The sequence below is a fragment of the Eleginops maclovinus genome, chromosome 11 (genome assembly GCF_036324505.1).
Source record: "Eleginops maclovinus isolate JMC-PN-2008 ecotype Puerto Natales chromosome 11, JC_Emac_rtc_rv5, whole genome shotgun sequence".
Taxonomy (NCBI): Eukaryota; Metazoa; Chordata; class Actinopteri; order Perciformes; family Eleginopidae; genus Eleginops; species Eleginops maclovinus.
The window spans coordinates 13136184-13161476 of NC_086359.1; the positions used below are offsets into that span (position 1 = coordinate 13136184).

General features: G+C 40.5%; 1 protein-coding gene across 14 annotated transcripts in view; it reads right to left on the reverse strand.

Moving 5' to 3' along the window:
• Positions 1 to 2986: 2986 nt before the first annotated feature.
• Positions 2987 to 25293, reverse strand: part of tcf7 (transcription factor 7) — a 58550-nt gene continuing 36243 nt past the window's right edge. Inside the window, exons 5-12 of one of the 14 annotated variants that reach the window (XM_063894618.1) lie at positions 17957 to 18044; positions 13498 to 13587; positions 11909 to 12028; positions 11268 to 11430; positions 10421 to 10528; positions 9415 to 9462; positions 6885 to 6933; positions 2987 to 3207 (exon numbers count right to left, since the gene is read on the reverse strand). In XM_063894618.1, the coding sequence (XP_063750688.1) occupies positions 3140 to 3207; positions 6885 to 6933; positions 9415 to 9462; positions 10421 to 10528; positions 11268 to 11430; positions 11909 to 12028; positions 13498 to 13587; positions 17957 to 18044 (734 nt within the window). In that variant the 3' untranslated portion in view covers positions 2987 to 3139. Of the gene's footprint in view, positions 3232 to 4625; positions 5957 to 6884; positions 6934 to 9414; positions 9463 to 10420; positions 10529 to 11267; positions 11431 to 11908; positions 12029 to 13452; positions 13588 to 17956; positions 18045 to 25293 lie in introns of those variants that run through there. The other 13 variants (XM_063894617.1, XM_063894616.1, XM_063894620.1 and 10 more) reach the window with 13 other exon arrangements.

Consider the following 25293-nt stretch of genomic DNA (forward strand, 5'->3'; position numbering starts at 1 on the left):
AGCCTTTTCAGTCAAAAGTCAATTTTTGTTACATTGAAGTTGGAACATGCACAGATTGAGAACAGAAGGTATCATTTGAACGCTGCTGCAGTAACACTCGATAAAAACAAAACTCATAATTCTGCACAAGAGGACAAACAAAAGATGTATTGCTTTACGAAATGGTAGAAACTAAAATAATCTTTTTTTTTTTTTTAGTTATGTAACTTTTTTTACATAAAAACATATAAAAGTTTAATTATAATAGGGACATTTATAAAACTTTACAACACAATATAATAGTACCCATTTGGTCTCAGATTAGTTCACGGAGCTGCAAAAATATTCAATCAAAGGAAAACCCCACCAGCATCAAGTCTGACCTTTTAAAGATCACAACCTCATACAAAAATATCAAAAAACAGGAGAAAAATGTAACGGTTGATATAGTGAGAGACTGAAAGTGCCTAAAAATTTAACTTGCAGGTGGGGATACTGTCTTGTGTGGGAACTTTTTAAAATGTTTTAAAATGGAATGAACAGGAAGTCAAGCTGACAAAAAATAAATCTTTTCCTTTCTTTAGAGGTTCTGCTCTGTGTTTGTCTCCCCTCTGCTGTGGTGCTGATGGTGTGTCCAAGTGACGGATCTGATTTGAAGGAAAGTGTAAATGTCCTGTAAAGACATTTTATTGGATTGTCATTTATAGTGGGGCAAAAAAGTATTTAGTCAGCCACCAATTGTGCAATTGTGCAACTTCAACTATGAGAGACAGAATGGGGGAAACAATCCAGGAAATCACATTGTAGGATTTTTAATGAATTAATTGGTAAATTCCTCGGTAAAATAAGTATTTGGTCACCTACAAACAAGCAAGATTTCTGGCTCTCACAGACCTGTAACTTCTTCTTTAAGAGGCTCCTCTGTCCTCCACTCGTTACCTGTATTAATGGCACCTTTTTGAACTCGTTATCAGTATAAAAGACACCTGTCCACAACCTCAAACAGTCATACTCCAAACTCCACTATGGCCAAGACCAAAGAGCTGTCAAAGGAGACCAGAGACAAAATTGTAGACCTGCACCAGGCTGGGAAAACTGAATCTGCAATAGGTAAGCAGCTTGGTGTGAAGAAATCAACTGTGGGAGCAATTATTAGAAAATGGAAGACATACAAGACCACTGCTAATCTCCCTCGATCTGGGGCTCCACGCAAAATCTCACCCCATGGGGTCAAAATGATCACAGGAACAGTGAGCAAAAATCCCAGAACCACACGGGGGGACCTAGTGAATGACCTGCAGAGAGCTGGGACCAAAGTAACAGAGGCTACCATCAGTAACACACTACGCCGCCAGGGACTTAAATCCTGCAGTTCCAGACGTGTCCCCCTGCTTAAGCCAGTACATGTCCAGGCCCGTCTGAAGTTTGCTAGAGGGCATTTGGATGATCCAGAAGAGGATTGGGAGAATGTCATATGGTCAGATGAAACCAAAATAGAACTTTTTGGTAAAAACTCAACTCGTTGTGTTTGGAGGAGAAAGAATGCAGAGTTGCATCCAAAGAACACCGTACCTACTGTGAAGCATGGGGGTGGAAACATCATGCTTTGGGCCTGTTTTTCTGTAAAGGGACCAGGACGACTTTTGAGGGAAAACCTCCTTCCATCAGCAAGGGCACTGAAGATGAAGCGTGGCTGGGTCTTTCAGCATGACAATGATCCCAAACACACCGCCAGGGCAACGAAGGAGTGGCTTCGTAAGAAGCATTTCAAGGTCCTGGAGTGGCCTAGCCAGTCTCCAGATCTCAACCCCATAGAAAATCTTTGGAGGGAGTTGAAAGTCCGTGTTGCCCAGCGACAGCCCCAAAACATCACTGCTTTAGAGGAGATCTGCATGGAGGAATGGGCCAAAATACCAGCTACAGTGTGTGAAAATCTTGTGAAGACTTACAGAAAACGTTTGACCTCTGTCATTGCCAACAAAGGGTATTTAACAAAGTATTGAGATGAACTTTTGTTATTGACCAAATACTTCTTTTCCACAATAATTTGAAATAAATTCATTAAAAATCAGACAATGTGATTTCCTGGATTTTTTTTTCTCATTCTGTCTCTCATAGTTGAGGTGTACCTATGATAAAAATTACAGGCCTCTCTCATCTTTTTAAATGGGAGAACTTGCACAATTGGTGGCTGACTAAATACTTTTTTGCCTCACTGTAGGTCAAAGCACAGGGTAAGCTTTGAGCGGGGCTTGGGAGTTTCGTTTATAAAAACCAAGAGGCAGAGACAGCCTTAAGTGAAGCTGCAGCAGATGGAGCCAAACCACCCCAGATTAGCTCCACTGCAGGCCTACTTCTTTATAACGGGAACTTTTTTGGTACCTGGCGGAGATCACTAATTCCGGGGCTGGATCCTCCTGCTCAAAAGCTGAGCTCTTCTTCCAAAGCTTAGCCTCAGACCCCGCAACACTTGTGAGTTCAACAAACTTGTAAAACTATTATGATAATGACTGTGAAGTCACGTATGGACAGTATGATTAGGTTAAAAGTGAACTAACATGTCCAGGCTGGTATGATTTACAAAACCCTCTGCCTCATATGTCCAGGCATCCAGCTTGCATGAATGCTTGATTGTATAATTGACCATTTAAAGAAGTTTTAGATAAGGAATAGGCCTCAGTGATCTGTGACTGATGTGTTTTGTCTGGTAGCGAGTATGGAGGACCAAGCCCCTGAACTGAGACAGTATTTTTACTCCATTCAGTAGGGGGGGGGGGGCCTTCTTCTTCTTCTTCGCTGCACCATTCTGTCAATTCTTTTTTTGGCGAGGTGATGCTCGGGAGGAATCACTGCGACTCTGTTAGCACTTTTAGAGAAAGTCCTGCGGCCTTGGTGGCAGACAGCGCCGTCGAGGATCCGTGCGTCGGCCTGCCGCTCAGTTCCAGGTGTGTGTAGGTGTGTTTTGGCTGACGGGGGTCGCCGCGCTTGCTGGCAGTCTGCTGCAGGGGTAAGCGCGTATGTGTGTGTGTCGGCGGAGACAAGGGGAGGTGTGTTGATGGAGAGGTGGGCGGCGGCGGGGAGCAGCCTGGAGACGGGGGGAGCTGGTGCTGGTACAGGCGGTGGAGGGTGGGGGACGGGGAGGGGGGAGAGTCTATAGCACTTAAATCTGAAGAAGTTGGACTGGGACAGCCTCCTCCTTGAAGGTAGCGAATGCACTTCTTTTTCCTCCTAGGGACAGTCAGAGAGAGTTATCTGTGAATAAAGTGTGGATGGTAAACGTCAGCAGGCTGTAATGAAGATGCAGCATTCACACTGATGTCATGAACAGGAACACACACACGGTCGTCACAAACTACACACGAGTATTAGTGCCAGGCTCTGTACACTATGTAAATGAAGATACAAAAACACACAACTATATATTCATGGGATTGTAGGACTCCTGACTTAAAATATCAGTGGACTTCTATGTCTTTGAGTAAAGTAAAACAAATATCATACTGGTGTCAATCCAAAGAAAATAAATAAACATTGATTTGAAGGAATAGTTGAACATTTTGTTAAATGTGCTTATTTGATTTCTTACTGAGAACATTTACACCATTTTGGTCAATGCCAAATGTGTGTTATTAAACTAGAGCCAGAAGGTTTAGATTAGCTTAGCTTAGCATAAAGACTAGAATCAGGGATATCTAGCCTAACCTGTCCAAAGTACAAAATGCCACCCATCAACGCTTTCTCAAACTAACTGGTTAACAGAGAAATTAAAGCAACCTTTTTTGGCTTTAAGGAGTTCAACACGATAGAAGTTATCTTGGTGAACAACATTGGGACCTCCTAGAGTTGGGTTGCGACCACAGACTCAGGTTTTTACATTAATGCTTGTGGTCCAGCTAAACAAATTAAATAACAAATAATAAGTGAGCTGTAAAGATGTTAGAAGGTGCATTTCTGAACTTTGGAAAGAGTCAGGCTAGCTGTTTCCATACTTCAAGCTAGAGGATTGGTTTTGAATGTATTCGACTGCAGGGACTACCACTGAAATGTACAATAATTCCCTAAATGATTCTGTTTTTGTTTAGTGTTATGGTGGTTAACAATGAACACCTCCTGAAATATGATAATTTGATGGTCTTCTGGTCGGCACCAGACGTATTGCATCTGCTGAGCAGTGAAGTGCTTCTACTCGAGGTGTTATACTCTGAGCGCAGCATCAAAGCAGTCAACAGGATCCCATGATCATTACCAGAATATGATATGAGTCACCAGGTTTAACCGCAAGGAAAGGCGCTACGCCGTATTTAGAGAGGGAGGGAGGCAGAGTGCAATAGAAAGTGATTTCTAAATGTCAGAGTTCACCATCAAAAGGCGCCTGTCACCGCACCGCATGAATGGAGAGTGTTGAAAGCAGATGGGCATGAGAACGCCGTCAAAATGCAAAGCTGCAGGGAGTGTGTGTGTGTGTGTGTGTGTGTGTGTGTGTGTGTGTGTTTGTGTGTGGAGCTGTGGTGATAAGGATATGCTGAAACCACATTCACCCCCCTTTGTTCTCTCAAAGCGAAACACACACTAAGATTTCCATGACGTGACGGCGGGGAAGACGGCGGGGAGCTACAGTGCTGCGGTGTTCCGGGCTGCAGAGACATGCAGATTCCTACTCGTGCAGATGGGCTGCCGTCGCCTGTAAATCCTGCTGAGGCTGAAACGCAGGAGGCGGTGGCCTGCGTCCCATTTATAATGCATCATAACCATGTTTCTGATTCATTACACAGAAACGACGGTTGCAATTTTGGGGGGAAAAGCCAGGAACGAAAAACTCGGGGATGGATATTGTAGTAGTCAGCTCTGACAGATACTTCATCAATGTCCCACTAAACATTACAAATCAGTTTTCCTGTTTTGAACTTTCTTTACATTTTAAGAATTTGAAATAAATGATTCTAGCTGGTACTGAGAAATATGGTTTGCAACATGATTTAATACATTTAATTTAGCAATCTTGGTGACTGAAACACATTAAAGCTTTAGCTGTTGTGTCTACTATCCGAACAAGCTGTATGTTTGATGATTATAACGCCTTTATTTGGTTTAAATGTCCCAGCCAAACTGTAACCTTTGCCTGTTGCAATAACAAGTTGAACGTCCTTACCTTTACGACTGTTTTTCGGCACTAACTCATGTGAATTCATACATTTGTCAACACATGTTCTGAGTTAAATTCCATAAAAAAGGGGGAAATATTTTGGAATGTTTCTTTCTAATATCACTCCCCTGCATTGTTTTTGTTTTGAGTACTTGAATGTTATTCCCTGTCTGTCCTTTAAAGAGAAAATGAGTTTTTGGTAACAAGTTCAAGTGGAAAACAGATCAAAAGGAAACGCATCACTCTTTTAATATTGAGCCTATCACTGACTTAGGGTGATATCATGTTGCTGCAAGAGGGTTGGGATGTTTTGGTACTTCTTTTCCAACAGTGAAAATGTGCATGTACTACGTCTCTCTATTACTATCAGTACATGTCTATGGCTATAAGGCTTACATTTGCAGAGCAACACGTTAGTGACAGACGACATGCAGAGAACAGGCTGGATTTCAAACTTTCTTTGAAGGCGGAGCTTGTCTTGAGGCAGAACAGATCATTTGTTGAAATAATCAAAAGTGGGTTGAGCATTGTAACATGAGTAATAAAATAAGGCTTGAGGGAGAAAGGAGGGGATTATTGGGGAATTTGGAGGAGATTAGGGAAGCTCCGCCTTTGAGAAATGTTTGAATAACTGTCTCCATCAGAGGGAGGTGACGATGTGATGGACAGATGGTTAGATGGGAGGAAAGATGGGGGTTTGCCTGCTGGACGACGGCAGTGCGGTGCTATGGAGGGGGTGAGCTGGATGTTTGGTTACACACCTGCAGGGACCGCACCAGTCCGTTTGTTGGTTGAGGCCGAAGCGAGCCCGGCATTTCTTAGGAGAGCCCGGGTCTGTGCACAACGCACAGCATGCACATAACAGGATGGAGGAAAAGCAGGAATAGAGAGGAGCAGAAGAAGGAGAGGAGGAGGAGGAGGGTTAGAGGTAAAGAAAGAGCATGTCAGGAAGAACAGAGAGCCGTCAGGTCAAACAAGCAAATCCCACACCCTGGAAATAGAGTTAGGACGCACAGAGAGCTGGGGGGGGGGGGTCGTGCTTTGGAAGGAAGACTCAGGAGGTCAGCACGCTTGAATTTTAGAAAAACATTTAACTTCTTTGTATGGGGTTCATGTTTGCCCTCTATGGATAATACTGAAATCAGCATCCGGATTTAAGTTAAACTGAATTAATTATCTGCAAAGTCATTATGAAACGTGATCTTAAATTGGATAATTATTATATTTATAATCATGCTTTTGCATCAGTTGCTCATTCATCAGCTGATTTAAAAAAAAAATACCATAGTTGCCTTCATTTAGTAAGCAGAATGTAACAGTGTTGATGCTACCTGCTAATGCTAGTTACCACTACAGTGTTAGCATTAGCAATCATGTACAGGATTTGCTCTTCTTGTGCAGGACTTCTGTGAGTTTTTTATTGGTTGATATAACAGATTGGAAAGTAATGTTGTTGCCCTGATATTAGCAAGGGAAAAAGGAAATTGTGTCTGACATTTTAAACTTTGACAGCTGAGAGCAGGACAGAAAGATTTGTACTCCGGGGATTTAAGTGTTTATAATTCAGGTTAGGTGGAAAACAGAGTGGGTGGTTTGACGTTAAAGACACATCCTGCCTCAGAGACACCATGATGTTGAGCTACAGAGCGCCAACGCAAGCTCCAACTCAACCCAGTTCTCTTAGAGAGCTGACAGTGTACATTTGTTTTTCTACTCAAACATAGAACCGTGGTTTCTGTCTGATCGATTAATATATGTTTACCTGTGTTGGAGTCCTGAAGCTTCTCCCTTTTTCTCCTCTTCTTTTTGCCCTGTGGGAGAAAAAACAAAACAAATCCCCCCAATTAAATGAGACTGGCTCAGCTTTAAAAAGTGATTATATCACTATATACTCATCATCAGCAGAGTTTGGAGTTAGGCTAACTAATTCTGTTGATTCAGCTTCTACTCAGATTAATAATCAGCCATCATTAAAAAAAAAAAAGTAACATGACTGTGCAGCTGTTTTATAAATGTTGTCTTTAAAGGAAAAAAATCTGGATTTATCTTTGCATTCCCGGCTAGCTTAATATATGTTTCCCACCCTTGCTATTCCTCTTTGATATTGATGACATATAGTCCCAAAGGTGTACACTTTGATCAACAGAAATCTTCATCTTAAGTTAAAAAATGTAATTGAAATAAAAAAGTGTAAAGTTAAAAGCAGCAACCAGCAACCAGGTCAAGCAACCCTCTGTAATGCTCTACAAAAGCAAGAGAAAAGCAGGGAAGATAAAAACAAAGTAGAAAAGACATTGCATCACTAATGTCGTTGTGAACTTCATGCAAAATCTCATGTCCCATTGCCAAAAAGTTTCTCCTCAGATCCAGAAATTGCCTTAATTTTTCATGATCTCCAGACTAATTGTAATGTGAGTGTAGAGGTAAACATCAGGCAGGTGTGTTGGAGAAGTGAGGCTTCATATTTTGGGGGAGATGGAGGATGTGGGTGCAGAGATCCACCGCCTGCGCCTCGACGTTTGCCTCCTCGGCTCGATGTCAGCGCTGTCTATGTGGTTACAACAACTCTTCCTGCAACTGCTGCTCTCTGAAGCGTCATGTCTGTGGGCGTATGTGTGTGTGTGTGTGTGTATGTGTGTGTGTGTGTGTGTATGTGTGTGTGTGTGTGTGTAGGTTTATTTAGGACTTGGAGGAGAAACCCTCCTGCGGGGGAGGTATGTGGAACGTTGCTTCCTGTTTAGCTGGTAGGTCCAGTGTAGTAGTAGAGTTGATGGTGATGGGGAGGGAGGGGATTTCTTTATGCAAAATGCTTTTTTTAAATGAAGGCCAAGAAGCCCTAAATGCCTGTGTCGTCATTACACAACTTCTGTTTTTCTTTACTTTATCAGACTTTGTCGCCATGTGCCTAAGATGAACATTTTGGATTAATATTTTAATAGTTTCTTTACAAGATTCAATTAGTCCACTTTACCACTAGGGCTGGGCAAATTATAGGGGAAAATATATCAATATCCCGTGATGAGACTACATATCGTGTTCTATTTTGTATATTGTCAAAGCAAACCAATATCAGTATCCTTGCATTATCAATATTGGGGTATTTGATCAGAAATACTGTGAGGTTTACTTTCTCATATTGACAGCTGCACAATGATCACATGTGATAGGGAAATGTTTGTCTTTAAGTTACCTGCCCAATGCCCCTACTGTTAAAACCGTACTGTCGCTGTCAGTGAGCCACCATGTGTGGATGGTTATACATAAACAGGAGGACTTTTTTCTCCATTTGAAGTGATGATATCAGAAAATGCTTAAAGCTCCATGCAAACAGCAGTAGCTCCTATGAACACAGTTTACTGGAGCTCTGGTTTATAACATATCAGAACATCATGACGTTATCCAACTGTGAGCCTAGAAATAACTCGGAAACGGTTAGGACTTTTATTTTGAAATATGTTCTCAGTGAACTAACATCGCCTGGTGCTGCTCTGCCAGCAGCAACACTGAAGAGATACAAACCAAATGAGACATTAGAGCTGAATCGTGTGCATGTTTGTGACATGAAGCACTCGTTCAGAGGTGTATAGAACGTGTTATAAACCACAGCCCGAATAAAGTGTCACCATAACCCATGTGCCATGCCTGCCCGCCTATAGAGTTCAGCTCAGGTAGAGAGGAGATAGAACAGCAGAGAGAAGCGTAGACAGGGAATCACTCTATCTAACGTCACTGAAAAGCAGCCACTGTTACAACCAAAGCCTTTACTTCACCTGATTATGACACAATTTGCTCCTCGTTTTCTGGTAGAAAGTATTCATACATTTACTTAAACCTTCAAATATTAGAAAAACAAATGACTGCTATGTGAGAAGGTTGTGTTTCTGCACAACTGTAACATGTGTGAAGCTTTACAAATGATAAAAATGAAGGTGCTGTATTTTGAAGGGATGCCCACCAAAAAAGTAAATCAAATTCTAAAGGCAGCGAGGCCAGCCATGCGGCCCTGCTCTCTGTTAGTGGAGCAAATGGGGTTGATTTATACCTCTGTGTGATTCAGTGTTTTACACTAGTAGTCATAACCATGGCAACGTGCAAGACTTGGTGAAATGCTTTCAAAAGTGACCAATCAGATCTGCTTTTGCAGCTCATGTGAGGCTGGTGTGTGTGAGTCATTAAGATTTTTGGAAGTTGCATGCAAACTTTGCACAGGAATACCCACAACCCCTTTCATGCAGCTCTTCACATATTTTCCCACCACAGAGGCATAAATCCACCATAAGACGTGTCCCTACCCAATCAGCTTTACTCTTTTCCCCTGCGACCCCGCTAAGGCCCGCCTCCTGCAAGAGTTCAACAGCAAACTGACAGATCAGAGGCACACAGCAGCCCAGATACAGCACATCCCAAAACATTAGACTACAACACATGCACCACACAGGTTTGACTTCCTCTTGTATTCTGGGAGACTTATTTAATCATGCTATTAAAGTCTGTGCTATGTTTTAGGGCTTTTGACTGACAGGCCTGAGAGTCAATGATCATGCAGGTTGTTGAGAGTAGTCAGTAAAGGAGATATTTATTTTATTCAGCTTCGAGGTAAGAACATAAACAATAAATATGATCAAACCCAGTTCAGGAAGTTATGGTTGATGGAATACATCTTGTTTCATTTTGGTTTTATTGACAGGGAATCAAACCAGCAAGGAAGAAGTCAAGAGGCTGGACTGACTCCCGGTGTATGTTGCATCAAATATTTTGTCCTTTTTATGATTTTGACCATTTTTAATTTTCTCAAAAGTAGCATTCGGCTTCCATGAACTGCTTCATAAAAATGTTATTATAATCATTTAACAGTCCTTTCAAAGTGAAATACTTCTCATGCTGTCTTACTTTTTGAAAGGAACTTATTGGTGGTTATTTTCATTTGAAAAAAAATAAAATGAAAATCAGTTATAGCAGAAAATAACATCTTAACACCACCACATGCAGCAGAAACAGGGTCGTTTGAATTACTTTGAATGACACTTATTAAGTAAGTCATTATTTAAAAGTAGTGTAATAACATATAAGAGGATTAAATAAACTATAGAGAGTTATTAGACTACTTAATTTGTTGTTTAGTGTCCAAATAACGTCTTTATCTAGAGGGGGCTCCCACTAGAGTCCAGGTATAGGAATCATGCCTTTTCCATAACAAGTGAGAGCGCCTCCTTTAGATCGACATATCAGCTCAGAGAAGTTGTAGATGTATAGATGAAGAGGAGAAAAGGTGACGAGGCGTAGATAAGAAGTACTCACGTAGTTGTCTCGGGCAGACCAGGTGGGGTAGAGCTGCATGTGGAGTTGTCTCTCTTTCCGGGCCAACTCGTAGTATTTGGCCTGCTCCTCCCGGGTCAGTGCATGCCACTGCAGACACACAAAACAAGCAGGAATCAAGAGAGAAACTATAAGTATATCGATTTAAAAATAACACATATATTTACATATATCACTCCCGTTTCAAATGATCAATCGAATAATATTAAACATATATACCAATATTATATCTACACATACTGGATAGACAAACGGTATGCAAAGGTGCAGCAGTCATTGACGGGTTCAAACCTTTATGATTTGCCTCACATTTTATATTAACAAAGGGGACATTCTGTTATGATACCAGGTTTCGTGTCTAAAAATGCAAATTGAGCAAATACATAACATAGCATGTAATGCTACATAGGCCACGCCCACTTTCACCAAACGTTATGACACTATAGCTCTAAGTTAATACCCTAGGAGCATGTTTTTTCGGCGTTAAATACATTAAACCTATATAGAAATGTCTAGATCAAGCTTACACAATTACAAAAGGTTTCATAGTTGAGTACCAAACAGATGGATCTGCACCTAAAATGTACCAATAGCATAACACACTTCAATGTCTCAGAATTCTTTGGGATCCCAGTACCACCAGTCACTGTTGTTTAGCAGCACCAGTGTGTGAGGGGAGCGGAGATCACGTTACCACAGTCCTCTCATGTTCCTCATGTGTAAAAATTACACACTGACCTGGAAACGGGATTAGTCTGCCTTTAGTTGTGTGTGTGCATTTTACTGTGTGTGTGTGTGTGTGTGTGTGCATGTGTGAGAAAACTCTCACCCTTCGTCCCAGGATCTGGTTGATGGCGGCGCTCTCCTTTAATGTGCACTCTGCGATGACCTTCGCCCTCATCTCCTTCATGTACAGCATGAAGGCGTTCAGGGGTTTCTTGATGACCGGCTTCTTGGGCTCCTTCTCCCGCTTGGCCTCCACCTGCGGCTTCCTGAGGACGGATGAGGAAGAGTGTGGACGTTATATATAAAGCTACAGCCAGGAGACCAGATATTACATTTATGGTAGTGAGGATTAGAGAGGCTGGATGTTGTTTTCTCTTTGAACTTTCTGCATAAATGGACATATTTTCCAATATGACAAACTCCTTTTGGGGGAAATGGATGTCCTCTACAGTTGAAATGATGAACTTTTGCAAACAATTGATTCCCATTAAATGTACTATATATCCAATAACTGAAATAGCACAGTACCCTCCCCTAACCAGTCAAAATGTGAGTCAACTGTGAAATATACCAAATACTGCCACACAAAAGTAGTCAATTCAGTCTCAAAGTATATAAAAATCCTGCTGGAAAAATACATTAAGTTTAGTCAGATAAACATAGTATGAATTAGTACAAAAACACTCATGAATAAAAACTGAAGGATAGTTGATAAGAGTTCTGGAGAATGGAGGCAGTACTTACATGTACATGCTCCGATCATAATGATCGTGCTCCTGCTTGCCTGTAGGGGGCACTATGGCTGGGTGGGGGATCCCTGTAGGATGCATGCCTGATGGGCCCAGCATCAGAGAGTGAGGGAACCTGGTGGAGTAGAAAGAGACGAGACAGAGAGCAACAAAAAAAAAACGTTATTTAGTTCAGGGAAAAGCTTTGTCAGGGTCAGAGAGGACGGTGAGCGTTAAAGCAAGAGCATCTATTTTGGTAAGCACAGAGCTTTAAAGCATGGAAAAGTCAATCTATTAGGTACCACATTTTACTCACTGAATACAAGATTCCTGCCTGTGTAAACAAAGGATCTTAAAAAGCAGCTTACACCACTACTGGTTGATGGCTTTATGTTGAGCAACGCAGGTAAAATGCGTGATTTGGTTCTCTGTTAAAGCTTCAGTAAAGATGTAACCATTTGTAACCACTAGAGGGCGTACTCGCATTACAGAGTGACAATATGGCTTCACTGAGAAGCTGTCTTTGAAAGAAGACAGAATACAGACTTCACATCTTACATTTTCAATTAGTAGTTTAACCATCCACCATATGCACCAAATCACTTTTAGCATAAAAGAAGAGCATTTAAGGGATTTGTTGAACAAAAATATGTATAACTGAAGATAAATCAGCAGCAAAGGAGCTGCAGTGAGGATTTTGTTTTCATATAAGAACATATTCATAGTGTTTGTTTTAAACCTGCATACAGTAATGCTCATAGGAGGGATTTACTGCACCTGACAGATACTAGTAAACATAATTAACATCAGTAAGCAAACAAAAAGATTTGAAGATTAAGGATCTCAAATAAAAAGACTTGATTTTACTTTTGAGTAACTTTGATTTAATTAATAACAACTCAAGGTGAAAATGCCCACCTGTGTGACTCCATGCAGGTTTGAAACAAACTATATGAGAGGCTGGCTGTACTTGGCAGTGTGTATGAGACAACAAGAAGAACTGGCAAAGCTTGCGCGCGTTGTGGCAAGAAAGCATTGGTCTGCTGCAAGCGCCGACTTACATTGTGACTGAGAGAAGAGTCACGGCTTGAGCTATAATATAAACACATCTTAGCTCTCTAAATCTCACAGCAGGATCAAGAGGATCACTCTTTTATTTAAATTGTCCCTATGGGTCTCCTTGAAAAACTAGAAGGCTTGATGCATAGGACAACACAACAGGATGTTACACATTTGCTTTTCTGAAAAAGTTGATTTTGTTAGTAAGTGTTGTGGATCAGGAACACACAAAAAAAGTCAGATGTTAGTGATGGCAAGGAAAAAGCAACTAATCCTGATGGAACTCAAGAGTGTGTTTCTGTGTGTGTCTGCAGCAGCGTCTAGCTTGGCCCGGCTGAGTTCGCCTTGACTCGGCTTGTTCTGGCGTAACACTGAACTCGTCCTGTTTACAGCACACTGACTCCGGTGGAACTGAGAGACACAGAAGCTGAACAGTTTGAAATGTGCTGTAAAAAGGAGGAGACGATGCAGAGCGTAGCTTGTTGTTTTTGCTTTTATTACTTTCTTGGCTGCATCTGGCTCGGTCCGCCTAGCAGGCTACGATACCTGGAGTAGGAGGAGGCGCTGGAGAGGTTGGAGGAGTAGGGCTGCCTGAAGCCACAGGGGGGGAGGGAGGGATAGACGGGCTGACTCTGCCTGCCACAGCACAGCAGAGGGGGAGACACGGCAACAGTGGGGCCTTTTAATTGGGTGCCTTTTAATAACAATTGCAATGTACATATAATCCAATGGCAACACGTGACTGTAGTATATGTCTATATATTTATGTGGCTTAGTGAAATGTTATATTGTAGATTATTAAATGTATTAATTAATTTCTATCTATCTATCTTTTATCTTCACAGGTAGAACAGTGATGATCCCTCTGAGGATGTTTAGCTTTTAAGGTCAATTTATTTCTAATACAGCTGCAATTATGAGATTTACAACTTTTACACAAAGCATCAATTCCCAATTCTTATTGTAGTCAATAACTGAAAATGTTTGACCCCCCCCCCCACCCCAACCCAGTCATTTCAAGGATTAAAGTGCATTAGCTTTAAAATAGTACCATTCACTGCACTGTGAAATACATCAAAAACACATTTAAATACATCATTGTGTAATCTCTTTTGTCAACAATTTCTCATCTCTGTTACGATTTTTAGAACAAAAACAACAGTTAGTTCTTAGCCACAGTTATCATATTTAATACCTCATTGACTCACGGTCTAGCCTTTATTACTTACAGCTTTTATAGTTTGTCTTGCTGTAAATTTTAATAGCAACTGTTGGGCAAGCTTTTCAGTTTTCCACCTCTCCTGTTCAAGTGTTTTAATGTATATGCATTAAAACATCTATACATCATTTAATATATTTATAATTTGCCTTACTGTTTTTGTAGAAATGCAAACAAAGAAATAGCTAATTACAATTTAAAGTATCCAACTGTTCATTAAAGTGAAATCTCATGCTTTAATGCTTCCTTGCATCCATAGAAGTCTCTTTTTGAGAGTATTCTGTGATGCAAGTCGGTGATTCCCCCCTGGAGAGTGTGTATCAGTACTGTTGACAGCTGTGTGTCAATACTTGGCTTACCGGGAACAGAAACACACACACCACAGGAGGCCCAGGGTGGGGGTGGGATCATGTAAGCAAGAAGCCTTTGATATGTAGAAAAACCACACTTCTACCTCCTGAGAGCCAATACAACCCCCCCTCGACTGACTCATCCTTACGTTTCAACAAATGCAAACACACACGATCCACATTTAAACTTTTGTTGCGATCGTCATTATCACCACACACACTCCTTTTCTCCACAGCACTGCTCCTCTGGCCCTATGAGGAGGCAGCGCAGGGAAGAGGTTCAGAGACCCCTGGGCTCAGCTCCTGTAGGACTGTTCATGCTGTAATCCTGTTTTACTGAGGTCACACTACAACACAGGTCAGGTGATGCTCATATAAAGGCAAACTAAACAATGAAGCTGCCCACACCCTGTCTCACAATCCCTATATGCGACAATCAATCCAAATCAGTGTGGTTTGATTTTGTTTTAAATCTAAAAACACCATCATTACCTTTGTGAAACAGTCGCTCTTAAGTGTGACGCCACTCTCAAACAGAAAAATACCTTGTGTGTGACAGGCATGGCTGGACAGAGGTATGCTAGGAATGATATGAAAAACTAGGCTCTCTGCTCCATTGTGCTCTCTGCAGCGCTTTGTGCATTTCCTTTGTTACACTTTGACTGCAAGTGACAAAGTGATTACATCCCTTCAGACTGATAAACTCAATCAAAGGTAAGGACTTGACTATGACGACAAAGGCCAATAGCTGTCATGCTGACAGTAAGTGTTTGATCTGACACTGAAGGCCCAAAAAAGACAGCCTTCCTGCTCTTTGTTTTTTTCATCATGTAGGACCAAAAAGTGTCCCTATATTTGGGAATAAATTAAAGACATTCCATTTGGGATTTCCTTAGTTTTCCTGAGTTTTTAGCTTGTCTCTAATCAGTAGCTCTCTTTTTTTATTTATCACACTACTAGTTCTGTCACTTTTCATGTGAACCACAAAGTAAGACACTATGAATGTCCACCAGAGAAAATTAACTGAAATTGTGTCCCAGTATTTGAACAAAATCAAGACTTCCCCCTCTGTATTATAACCAGCCCTTTTGCAGAAGTCGGACAACATGTTTACGAAATATCTTTTTTCCAGCATCATTTTATTTACAGGAAAAAAGAGGCTGTGCTATCACTCTGCTTTCATTGTTAGAAGTTAAAGAGGCATTATAACACTCCCTTCAGCTCTCACTGTATTTAATAATGCAACATGTTTGCGAGACTCATGCTCCCACCACTGCAAGGCTGCATCCTCACAAAACAACAAAACACATCTGAGATTATTCCCTGCGCTGAAGCAACTAACCGACCAGTGAACGGGCCCGGGAGACATGTAGAGGTGGTCGTGGAGGAACAGGAAGAGAGATCCGGCTAATAGTAAAAAACAACAGATGACATTTACCACTTATTCTCTATGCCGGCCCCTCCTCCTCCTTCAACAAAGAAGCACACTTCAAGGGGCCAGAACGAGCCGATAATCTGGGTTAAAGGAGATTAGCTGTTAATAATATTTGTGGAAATCCATAGTGAAGTGTCTGAGAAGATAAAACGTCTTTAAATCACAGACTTGAGAAATGTCTTGGGACACACAGCACGTCCTACAGAGACATAAACACACTTGGTATGTGTACAAACGCACAAAGTTTTTAAGCTTCCCTTTCCAAATCTCCATGACATTTGATGTAAGCCTTTAACTGTTCCTGCAGGGGATTTTGTCCAGGCACGGATACTCTAGGTTGTAATAAATGGATTTGTGTTGATCCATAAAATCGAAGGACGTCTGACATTATGAGTTCACAATCAACCAGCATGACATCGCAAGCTCACAATCGACGCAGAATAGATGTAAAGTCTAAATATGGAGCAGATGTCCAAAACTACTGCTACTGCTTCATTTCTATAAGGAACTAACGGAAAATCAAGCCAGGCTGAGATCCAAAACAACATGTAGCGGACCAAAGCCAAAAACATCCACATTTTGATTTGCAGTTATATGGTTTTTGCTAGTTAATGTACAGCCCAAATTATTCCCAAACCCACTACATCTGGACAAATACTGCAAGTTACATATTTAAATATAAAGGTACTGTATTTTAGGCTGGGGACAAAATGAAAATGTAATGTCAAACTTACAAAAAACTCTTAAGAACTACTTAAAATAGTACTGACACCACGTAAGATTACATTTAAATCCCTTAACCAAAAAAAACAACCTTAAATTAGGTAATCATAAATCACAAATTCCCCATGTTTAAGGAATTCCTGTATTTCTCCAAGTAGGACTTTATTTATGACGCATGAAATTCAACCCTATTGTGATCGTTTTTTAATTTTGGAACCTCTTCGTTTCCATTTTTCTTGGCAATAACATCCAGTTTTAAACCTCAAGTCCCTTCATTGACAATTTGATTTAAGAAGAAGTAAAAACATGCTTGAGGCTACATGGATTATCACTTTATGCTGTACCAGTGTTTGTTTGTTCCTCAAGAATATTTTAAGTTGATGTTCCTTTTTAATGTTTCTGTTGTCCACATTCTTTAAATTTTGACCAGACGCTACCAAATTGAAATTGAGAGTCCCAAAAGTTGTTTCCATGAAAACAGGGGCCTTGGGTGAGCCCCTTTTGACACCAGGTGAGACAGTGATGTATGATACACCCGGGTCAAAGTGTGTGTGTGTGTGTGTGTGTGTGTGTGTGTGTGTGTGTGTGTGTGTGTGTGTGTGTGTGTGTGTGTGTGTGTGTGGGTGTGTGTGTGTGTGTCTGTGTGTGTGTGTGTGTTAGAGAGTGTGTTTATGCAACATTGGGGAGATGATGATGATGAACAGGAAGATGGTGTATGGAAGGTTAAAGGTCGTTTGGAGATTAGCAGAAGACTTTCTTTAGAGGAGAAAATGAATTAATTTGAGGGTTAGTGGTTAATTCAGATGTGAGTTAAGGGTGCATTTTCATTCCAAGCTACCAAACAGCAGAAGTATGTTTGTAGGCCTGGGAAAAAAACATTACTTTCATTATCAATTCATTTAGCTCCTGTTTTTTTCACTAAGATATAAAAAGAAATGGTGAGAAATGCCAAGTTACAATTGACATACCTAAATTCTTTGTTTTGTCTCGACCTTTACTCCAAAATGGAAAGATATTTAGGTTACTGTCACAGAACAAAACCAGGACAGTCACTACATTTAGAGGAGGAGCCTTTAAAAAAACACTTAAAGGATTTATCAATTATCACATTTAATCAATTTTCCACTCTAGGTTTTACTATGTGAGAGAAAGACATTCCTTTAATGTTAGGGAAGAGTTATCCAGTAACAAGATCATCCAAGTACCCCAGGACTGAGTGAGTCACAGTACTGTATGTACAGGTACATGTGCGTGTGCATGTGTGTGTTTGAGACTCACCAGCCCATGGAGGGAGCGATTTGACCGACGCCGCCTGGAGGGAGGGAGTAATACCCTGAGAGGTCCTGGGACTGGTGCCTGTGAACACCTGAAGGACACACACAAATACACATACACATATTAACATCATTGTCATCACTCCTTCCTGTCTTGTGTTAAGAGATCATAAGCGCACACACACACACACACACACACACACACACACACACACACACACACACACACACACACACACACACACACACACACACACACACACACACACACTGAATACATTATGCCGCATCTCTGCCTTTTTTTCTTTTAAACACAAACACGTTAGGACATGTCTGCGGCCCCAAGGCCTGGCCCCAGGTCTGATGGGCTATTAGTGCTATTAGTAGTCTCTGAACCTGGTATTAAACGGAAAGACACTCTGAACACAGGTCACACACTTCTGTTCCCATCCTTTGTGTACCTGTGAGTGTATGTGTGTTATACCCTCTTTGTACCACAATTAGCGCGTATTTACAGGTATTTTGAAATGCTCTAAAACCTGTTAAAAAATAGGACATGAACTCCTTTCCCATAGTGGTCGAGTTTATGGTGAGTCCTGTTCGACGTCTGGAGAGCAGGGATAGTGACCAGTGTAATTGTTCAGTTCACTATTTTCTGTAAATTATCCGGTATCTTTTTCCATCTCTCAAAACAACCATGATGATTGTATGGAAACACTTAGAAAATATGATTTGGATGAGGAGTTTGAATTACCTGTTTTATATCTTGTCCAATAAAATAAGAAGAGAATATTAACTGTATGTTTTGTACATTATTTAACTACAAGAACAGTCCGAATCCTTGCCTCACATACTATCGCCCCGGAAAAAGAGGGAAAATGTGCATTTTCACCCGTGTGCCGATGCAGATAGGAGTTAGAGTCGATAAATAGCCGTGATTCCTGCAGTCATTTGTCCAGGGACTGAAAGCAGATTGTAACCTTTCCCAATGAAGACAAAAGCCAGATGTTACTGTGTTGTTCTCTATTGGTAAAGGGGATTTAGCGTGGCATGATGCTGTGTGTGAGTGTGTGTGTGTGCATGGGACCCTCCACGGGGAGCTGATGTCACCAGTTGGTTTCACTGGTTTACTCTACACAAGCGAAGTCCCCACAATAAAACACACACAGAGATATGGATAGAAACACACACCCAAAGAAACCATCTTGTATTCTTCATTTCTACTTTCAGCCAAATTGTTTTCCAACAAAAAGACACACAGACTTCTTGACTCTGTGCCCTCACGAGTAAATATCCAGTCTCTCTCTGTCTCTGTCTTTGTGCCCTTCAAAGGAAGTCATTTGTCAACAGGCAGCACCTAGCACTTAGCGCGGCCCGGCTGCTAACCTGTGTTTGCAGCGCAGGAATGCTGTAGATGACTGTAATTTGGCCGTGGCTCCGGGCCTGTTTCAGGACCCCGAGCCACTATAAATCTGGACGACAGGAATGTGACTGAGTCAGTCGACCTATCTCGCCTCTCCGATCCTCCCTCCCCTCCCTCCCTCTGTCCCACCATGCCCTGCCTCCCTCCTCCCCTCTCCTATTCTCTTCTCTTCCTTCATCCTTTTATACTGCCTAGACACTGTTATCTTAAGTGTCTCATTTACTTTCATTTATCTTATTTTTTCATCCTTCCTGGACTTCTCTGGTTCTCACCCTTGTCCATTATAGTTGAAATAGTTATTAAGTTATTTTGATTGCAAGGCACATCATCTACATAAGAATCCACAAATCAGACAAAGAGAACATTATATATAGCAACCCAAAGAAACACACAAATTAATAATAACTAACAAAGTTATAGCTTATATAAAATGGATACTATATTAACACTCAAACATACATTACATCTTACCACCTGTTTATTATAAATGTGTTGTGTATCCCTCTATCACTGTTATGGTCTCTCTGGCATTCATTCTTGGTTTGGCCTCTGCTTTTAAACAAACAAGATAAAACTGCTGTCCACAAGTACAAAAAAAAAGAGATACGAGATCAGAATCAGAAATACCTTATCCCAAATTGTGACATTTTTGGATAACCAAAAGAGGTTGAAGAAACTTTTGCCAACTTCCCATCACTGCTCTGCATGTGTCACTGTTCGATCATCAGCATCATGTGAGACACATAAACCATGTTTAACATATACAGATTTTTACGAGGGTGAATTCCAGTCATTGGAAACACAGGGTTTACTCACATGAGTTCATACTGACAACAACATTGCATGACAGATGAGGGACTTCTCGTTTATTTCCCAGAACGCATTGTGTTGTGCTGAAGCAAACACACAAACAAAGAACAACAGCAACAAAAGGAAAGACGTTTTGTCGAAAGAAATAAGAGATGTGAAGTGGAAAGAGCCAAGAATATTCATAATATCATGAAACCTTTAAAGTATAAGTTAAATTCAACACATCTATGGCGCTGTATTTTGAAATTCAAAGTAGGTGTCCTGCCTCAGCAGTGCAGTATCTTTGCCTCTGCCTTTAAACTAGAATATAAAACATGCTGTAAGCCATTTTCTCGTTTTGCCTGAGGGCTAATATCAGGCTGAATGTGCCCTTAGGTTAGAACATAATTTTTCTGTCTGTGTTAATATTGAACAGGAAACAAGAACTCAACAGATTGCCCTATTTTGCCATTTATAATAGATATTTCCCGTAAGGAATACTGATGAATGCAGTACAGTATTGTATATTTTAGTATTACATTCTGTCCACGTTTTTTTATTTAACATGTACATTTTTTATTGCATTTTACTTGCAAAATTGTATTGCATATATTTTTCAATGTACTAATTGTATTGCATGTTGCAGTGTTGGAGTACACTGGAGCTGTTACGCATATGACAATAAAGCCTTTGACTCTTGAGTGTTTGACTAATGCCATTAGTAGCAATGAATACTTGTTTTGATACTGAGATGGAGAACTTTGCATCCTTTTTCAAAATCACCCATGTTCCTTGAAATGACTGTAAGATGGAGATAAAAACAAATGCATGTTAATTTAACTGTTAATCTGTCATGCTTGTATTTGAAGGAAACTTTGCGCTGGTTTCTGTAAGTCACGTTTTAATGCAGCCCTGTTTGCTGTTGGGAAACCTGCAGGGGAAAATGAGCAGCAGTAATGGGGCAGTTTTCTTTGGAATGCCCCTTTTAAAGCGGCCATCTAATGACAGCTAACGCAACTATCTCACGGTCTCCATGTCAGCGGCTCGGGAAACAACTTAAAAAGGAAACCATTTGAGTCAAACCGGCTCTGCGTGAGCTCAGTATCAGAAAGTGTGCATGTTAAATAAGGCTTGAGGAGCTGAAAATAGCATTCCTGCACTGATAACGCGCGCTGTGGTGGTTACAACCACTGAGAGTGAAAGTGCTGCAGCATCTGAGCCTTAAAATGACTTGACATGCAGTCTGTGTGGTGTACATAAAAGAGCCCAAGACCAGAAGAAACTTTGTAGTGTTTTGTTACAGTAAGAGCGGTAATGAGTGCTAACACATTAGTGCTTTTGTAAAGAGCAAACAATCAAAAGACCAAGTAAGAGCAAAACTAGTTTTTTTACAGTGCAAATCAACAGACAATAAAAAGTACATATCTATTATGACTCTTAGTATGTGCGTTATAATTCATCATATTTCGTTTACAATACAGTTTCCCTTTTTCCTCATGCTGATTTTAAATAGAGTGACTCACTCTCTCACAATGAGTCATAAGAAGAGAAACATAAAGGAGTTTTTTTACTTTCATAATTAAAAAGGCTAATACATTTCTTCATAAGGAAGTTACTTTGATGCATCTGTTATTGCAAGCACTATGGTCTTAATTAAGTAATTACAAATAAATCATAAATATAGTTCAAAAGATTTGTTTCCTAAAGCAGCTGGGTAATGTAGTTTATAGCAAACATACTTAAACAGGAATCAAATGTGCTTTTGTTGGGGATAAACACACAATTGGTGAAAATAGACTAAACTGTCCGTGATCATGGTAAAAACACTCATGTGTTTCAAATAGTTTTTGGATAATATATCTCACGCACAGAGGAATGAGATATATTTAGCTTTACATGGAAGATATTAGTTAGAGGGATCAAATTCATTGTTATCTTTTTGTTTTTTCATAATATGTTAATACAGGAATACTAGCTTTTTTTAAAGTAATACTCAGAAACGCAGTGAGAATCCAAAGTGCGGTGGTAACTGAAGCTGTTTGCACCTATTTTTTCACACTCTGTAGCATCTGAAGCTCATACGAGACCCTACAGAAAGTGTTAATGGGAGTTCATCTTGCACATTAAAGTGTGACTCTGAGTTTCATTTCCACTCTTTCTGTGTTTTACATTCTATTGTCTGAGTCAATAGTCATATCTGAGAAACAACAGTCAAAGCAAAGTGCCAGTGGAGGATCGACTTCTTTTATTCCGTATGTTAAATGTGGTATGGTCAAGTGACTGAACTGACTGGACCTACCAGCTGGGTCGCAGAATGACAAACAAACCTGTATGAGGACGACTCCTCATACAGTGTGAGATTAGTAAGCATTTCCTGACTACAAACATCTTTAATAAAAACTCAAACTTTAAACTCTCAGATATATTTCATGTGTTCAAACCCCGATCAGCAAATCTAAAGCATTGTACCTTCAACTACAATTAAAGTAAACTAAATCTTGGAAGGGTAAATCAAAGATATGTTAACAAATTTGATGAACAGTGATATTAGCTCTTATTCTATCCTGATCAAACCAATGTGCTTACTGTAGTACATGAGAGCACCAAAACTAGGAGTACCACAGAAGCTGTCATCCTTACGTCCCTTGCAGGATGTAAGGTGCTGACGTAAAGCGGAAGGGATTAAAGTCTGAAACTCCACTGTCATGTTTAGAAACTGCTGATAAATTTAGAATCAGGATTAGGAAAATGCTTATTTTACCACACTTAAGCAAATGTATTTTCACTTGGCTGGATTATTATGTTGCTTATGATGCTAAAATCATCTGCCACAGAATGCTCTGTATTTTATCAGCCAAATTACAAAGAAGGGAGATATACTGTGTGATAAATCAGGTGCAATATTTATTAGCGTCAGTAGATCTCCTGCAATTTTACATTATATATATGTTTTTCTCAAAGGGAGTTTGTTCTCATTCAGAGCTAGAAATATTAACCTTAGTAAGACTTGCATATACCAAAACATAATTGCTAAAGGTTTTTTAATAGAGGGGGTTTTAATATATCATGCATACCATGATTTATACATTCTTTTATTCCTGAAACATGATTGCTGTTGACAGTATTCTGATTTAAGAAGAAAAGTTTTGTCATTTTAAATATATCTCACTTTCTTTTGGGTGTTATAAAGCTGAAATACTACACAAAATCCCACGGTAACTTATTTTCTGCAGCAGTGGGCGCAGATGATACAAACACAGGAAGGAAACTGAAATATGAGAAAAAGTGAGATCTCAACTCAAAACAAAATAGGGTTAAAGTAAGAGAGTTGTCAACTTTGAGCAGAAATATAACAAATAAAAGGCTACTTGTACCACTACTATTATAACAGTGAGCGACTGTCATCTACAATGAGCTGAGTTTACAGGAGCATCCCAACATGCGGAGTAAAATGTAAACTTTTATACTCGGGGTCAAAAAAGATTAGAGAAGTAAAAGAAGGAAAATAGTTACATCTTTGATTTTCTTTAGACTTTACAGTCAAGTCATGCTTGAGAGGTATAGCTACAGGCTGTGGGGTGAGACAGAAAAACTTGCAGAGCACACTAATGACAAGACATCAAATGATGATAGGAGATATGTAGAAAGGTTAATGTGAAATTGAACGGTCCAGTGTTTTTGGAATTTGGGGAAACTGTTAAGCATGGACCAATGAAGAATCCGTCAAACTTTGGAGCAATTCGGTCAAATTGGTCATAAATTGCAGATGGAGGGGATGTTAACCATTGATGAGTCACACACCAAAAAGAGTGGGGAACTTGTGATCTTAACTCGATAAAACCTGTGACTACTTCCATGAAATATCACATAACTCTTTGAAAATATGTAGACATCCAGTAGGAAATATTAAATATTAAAATATTTTTAAGGGGCTTTTTGCCTTTAATCGGACAGGACAGTGGAGAGTGACAGGAAGGTCGGAGAGGGATCGGGGTGGGATCCGGAAAGGACCACGGGTCGGGAATCGAACCCGGGTCGCCGGCATACGGTGCAGGTGCCCCAGCCAGTCGCGCCACGGCCGGAGCCCCCAGGAGCTTTTGATCAGCTTTCATTACACTTCAGCTTTTAGCCGCTTATTTCCTGCTAGCAGGTATAAACTGAGTTCAGTGATGCAGCAGGACAGAGTAAATATAGGTGTGCCGAAAAATGACGTCACTGATGAGGTAACCCTACCTGTGAGGAGGTGACAAAAGATATGAGGAGTGAGGTAAGCGAAGTGTGTGTGTGTGTGTTAACTGTAAAATCTTCCTGACAGTGGAAACACAGTCAAATTCAGGTGAGATGGTGTGTGTGTGTGTGTGTGTGTGTGTGTGTGTGTGTGTGTGTGTGTGTGTGTGTGTGTGTGTGTGTGTGTGTGATAAAAGCAGGTGGCTCAGTCTGTCATTAAGGGCTGAGTCACTGTGCTAACGTCAGTCTTGGACACACACACACACACACACACACACACACACACACACACACACACACACACACACACACACACACACACACACACACACACACACAAAGAGTCTAGACGGGACGAGGGGAGTGTTTTGTGGGATAAAGGGGGTTTCCAGACAGACCAGAAGATTGCCCGAGGTCACACTCAAATATCTAATCAGAGCCGGGAAAAGACTTTTGTCCGACTCAAGTTTTTCTTCCAACCTTTTTATCTCAACTCGTTTTCTCACTCTACTCAAGGGTAGTAAAAGAGTCTTCATCATCACTGTCAAAATGCTTCAATTACAGTCATACTTACAAACTGATGCTTTATAAACTCTGTACACTCTCCAGGCAGTGTCAAGGGACCGATGAACTTCCCCTCAGCATATCAGGGAGTGATTTCATGGTTGTCAGCTCTATGAAATTGGAACTCATAAGCTGTTGACCCTTCGCCTTTTCCTGGTTTACCCCCTCTTTCTGCATCCCACGACCCATTTCCCTAAACCTATCAGAGATGCTTCTACCAAAGACTTTACCTTAAGATGTCATGCAATAAAAACAAGTTTTCCACCCATTAACATTCACCACGTGCTAGAGGCAATATATCCCCTAGCTTCTGTATCAAAGAATCTTCAACATGTGGA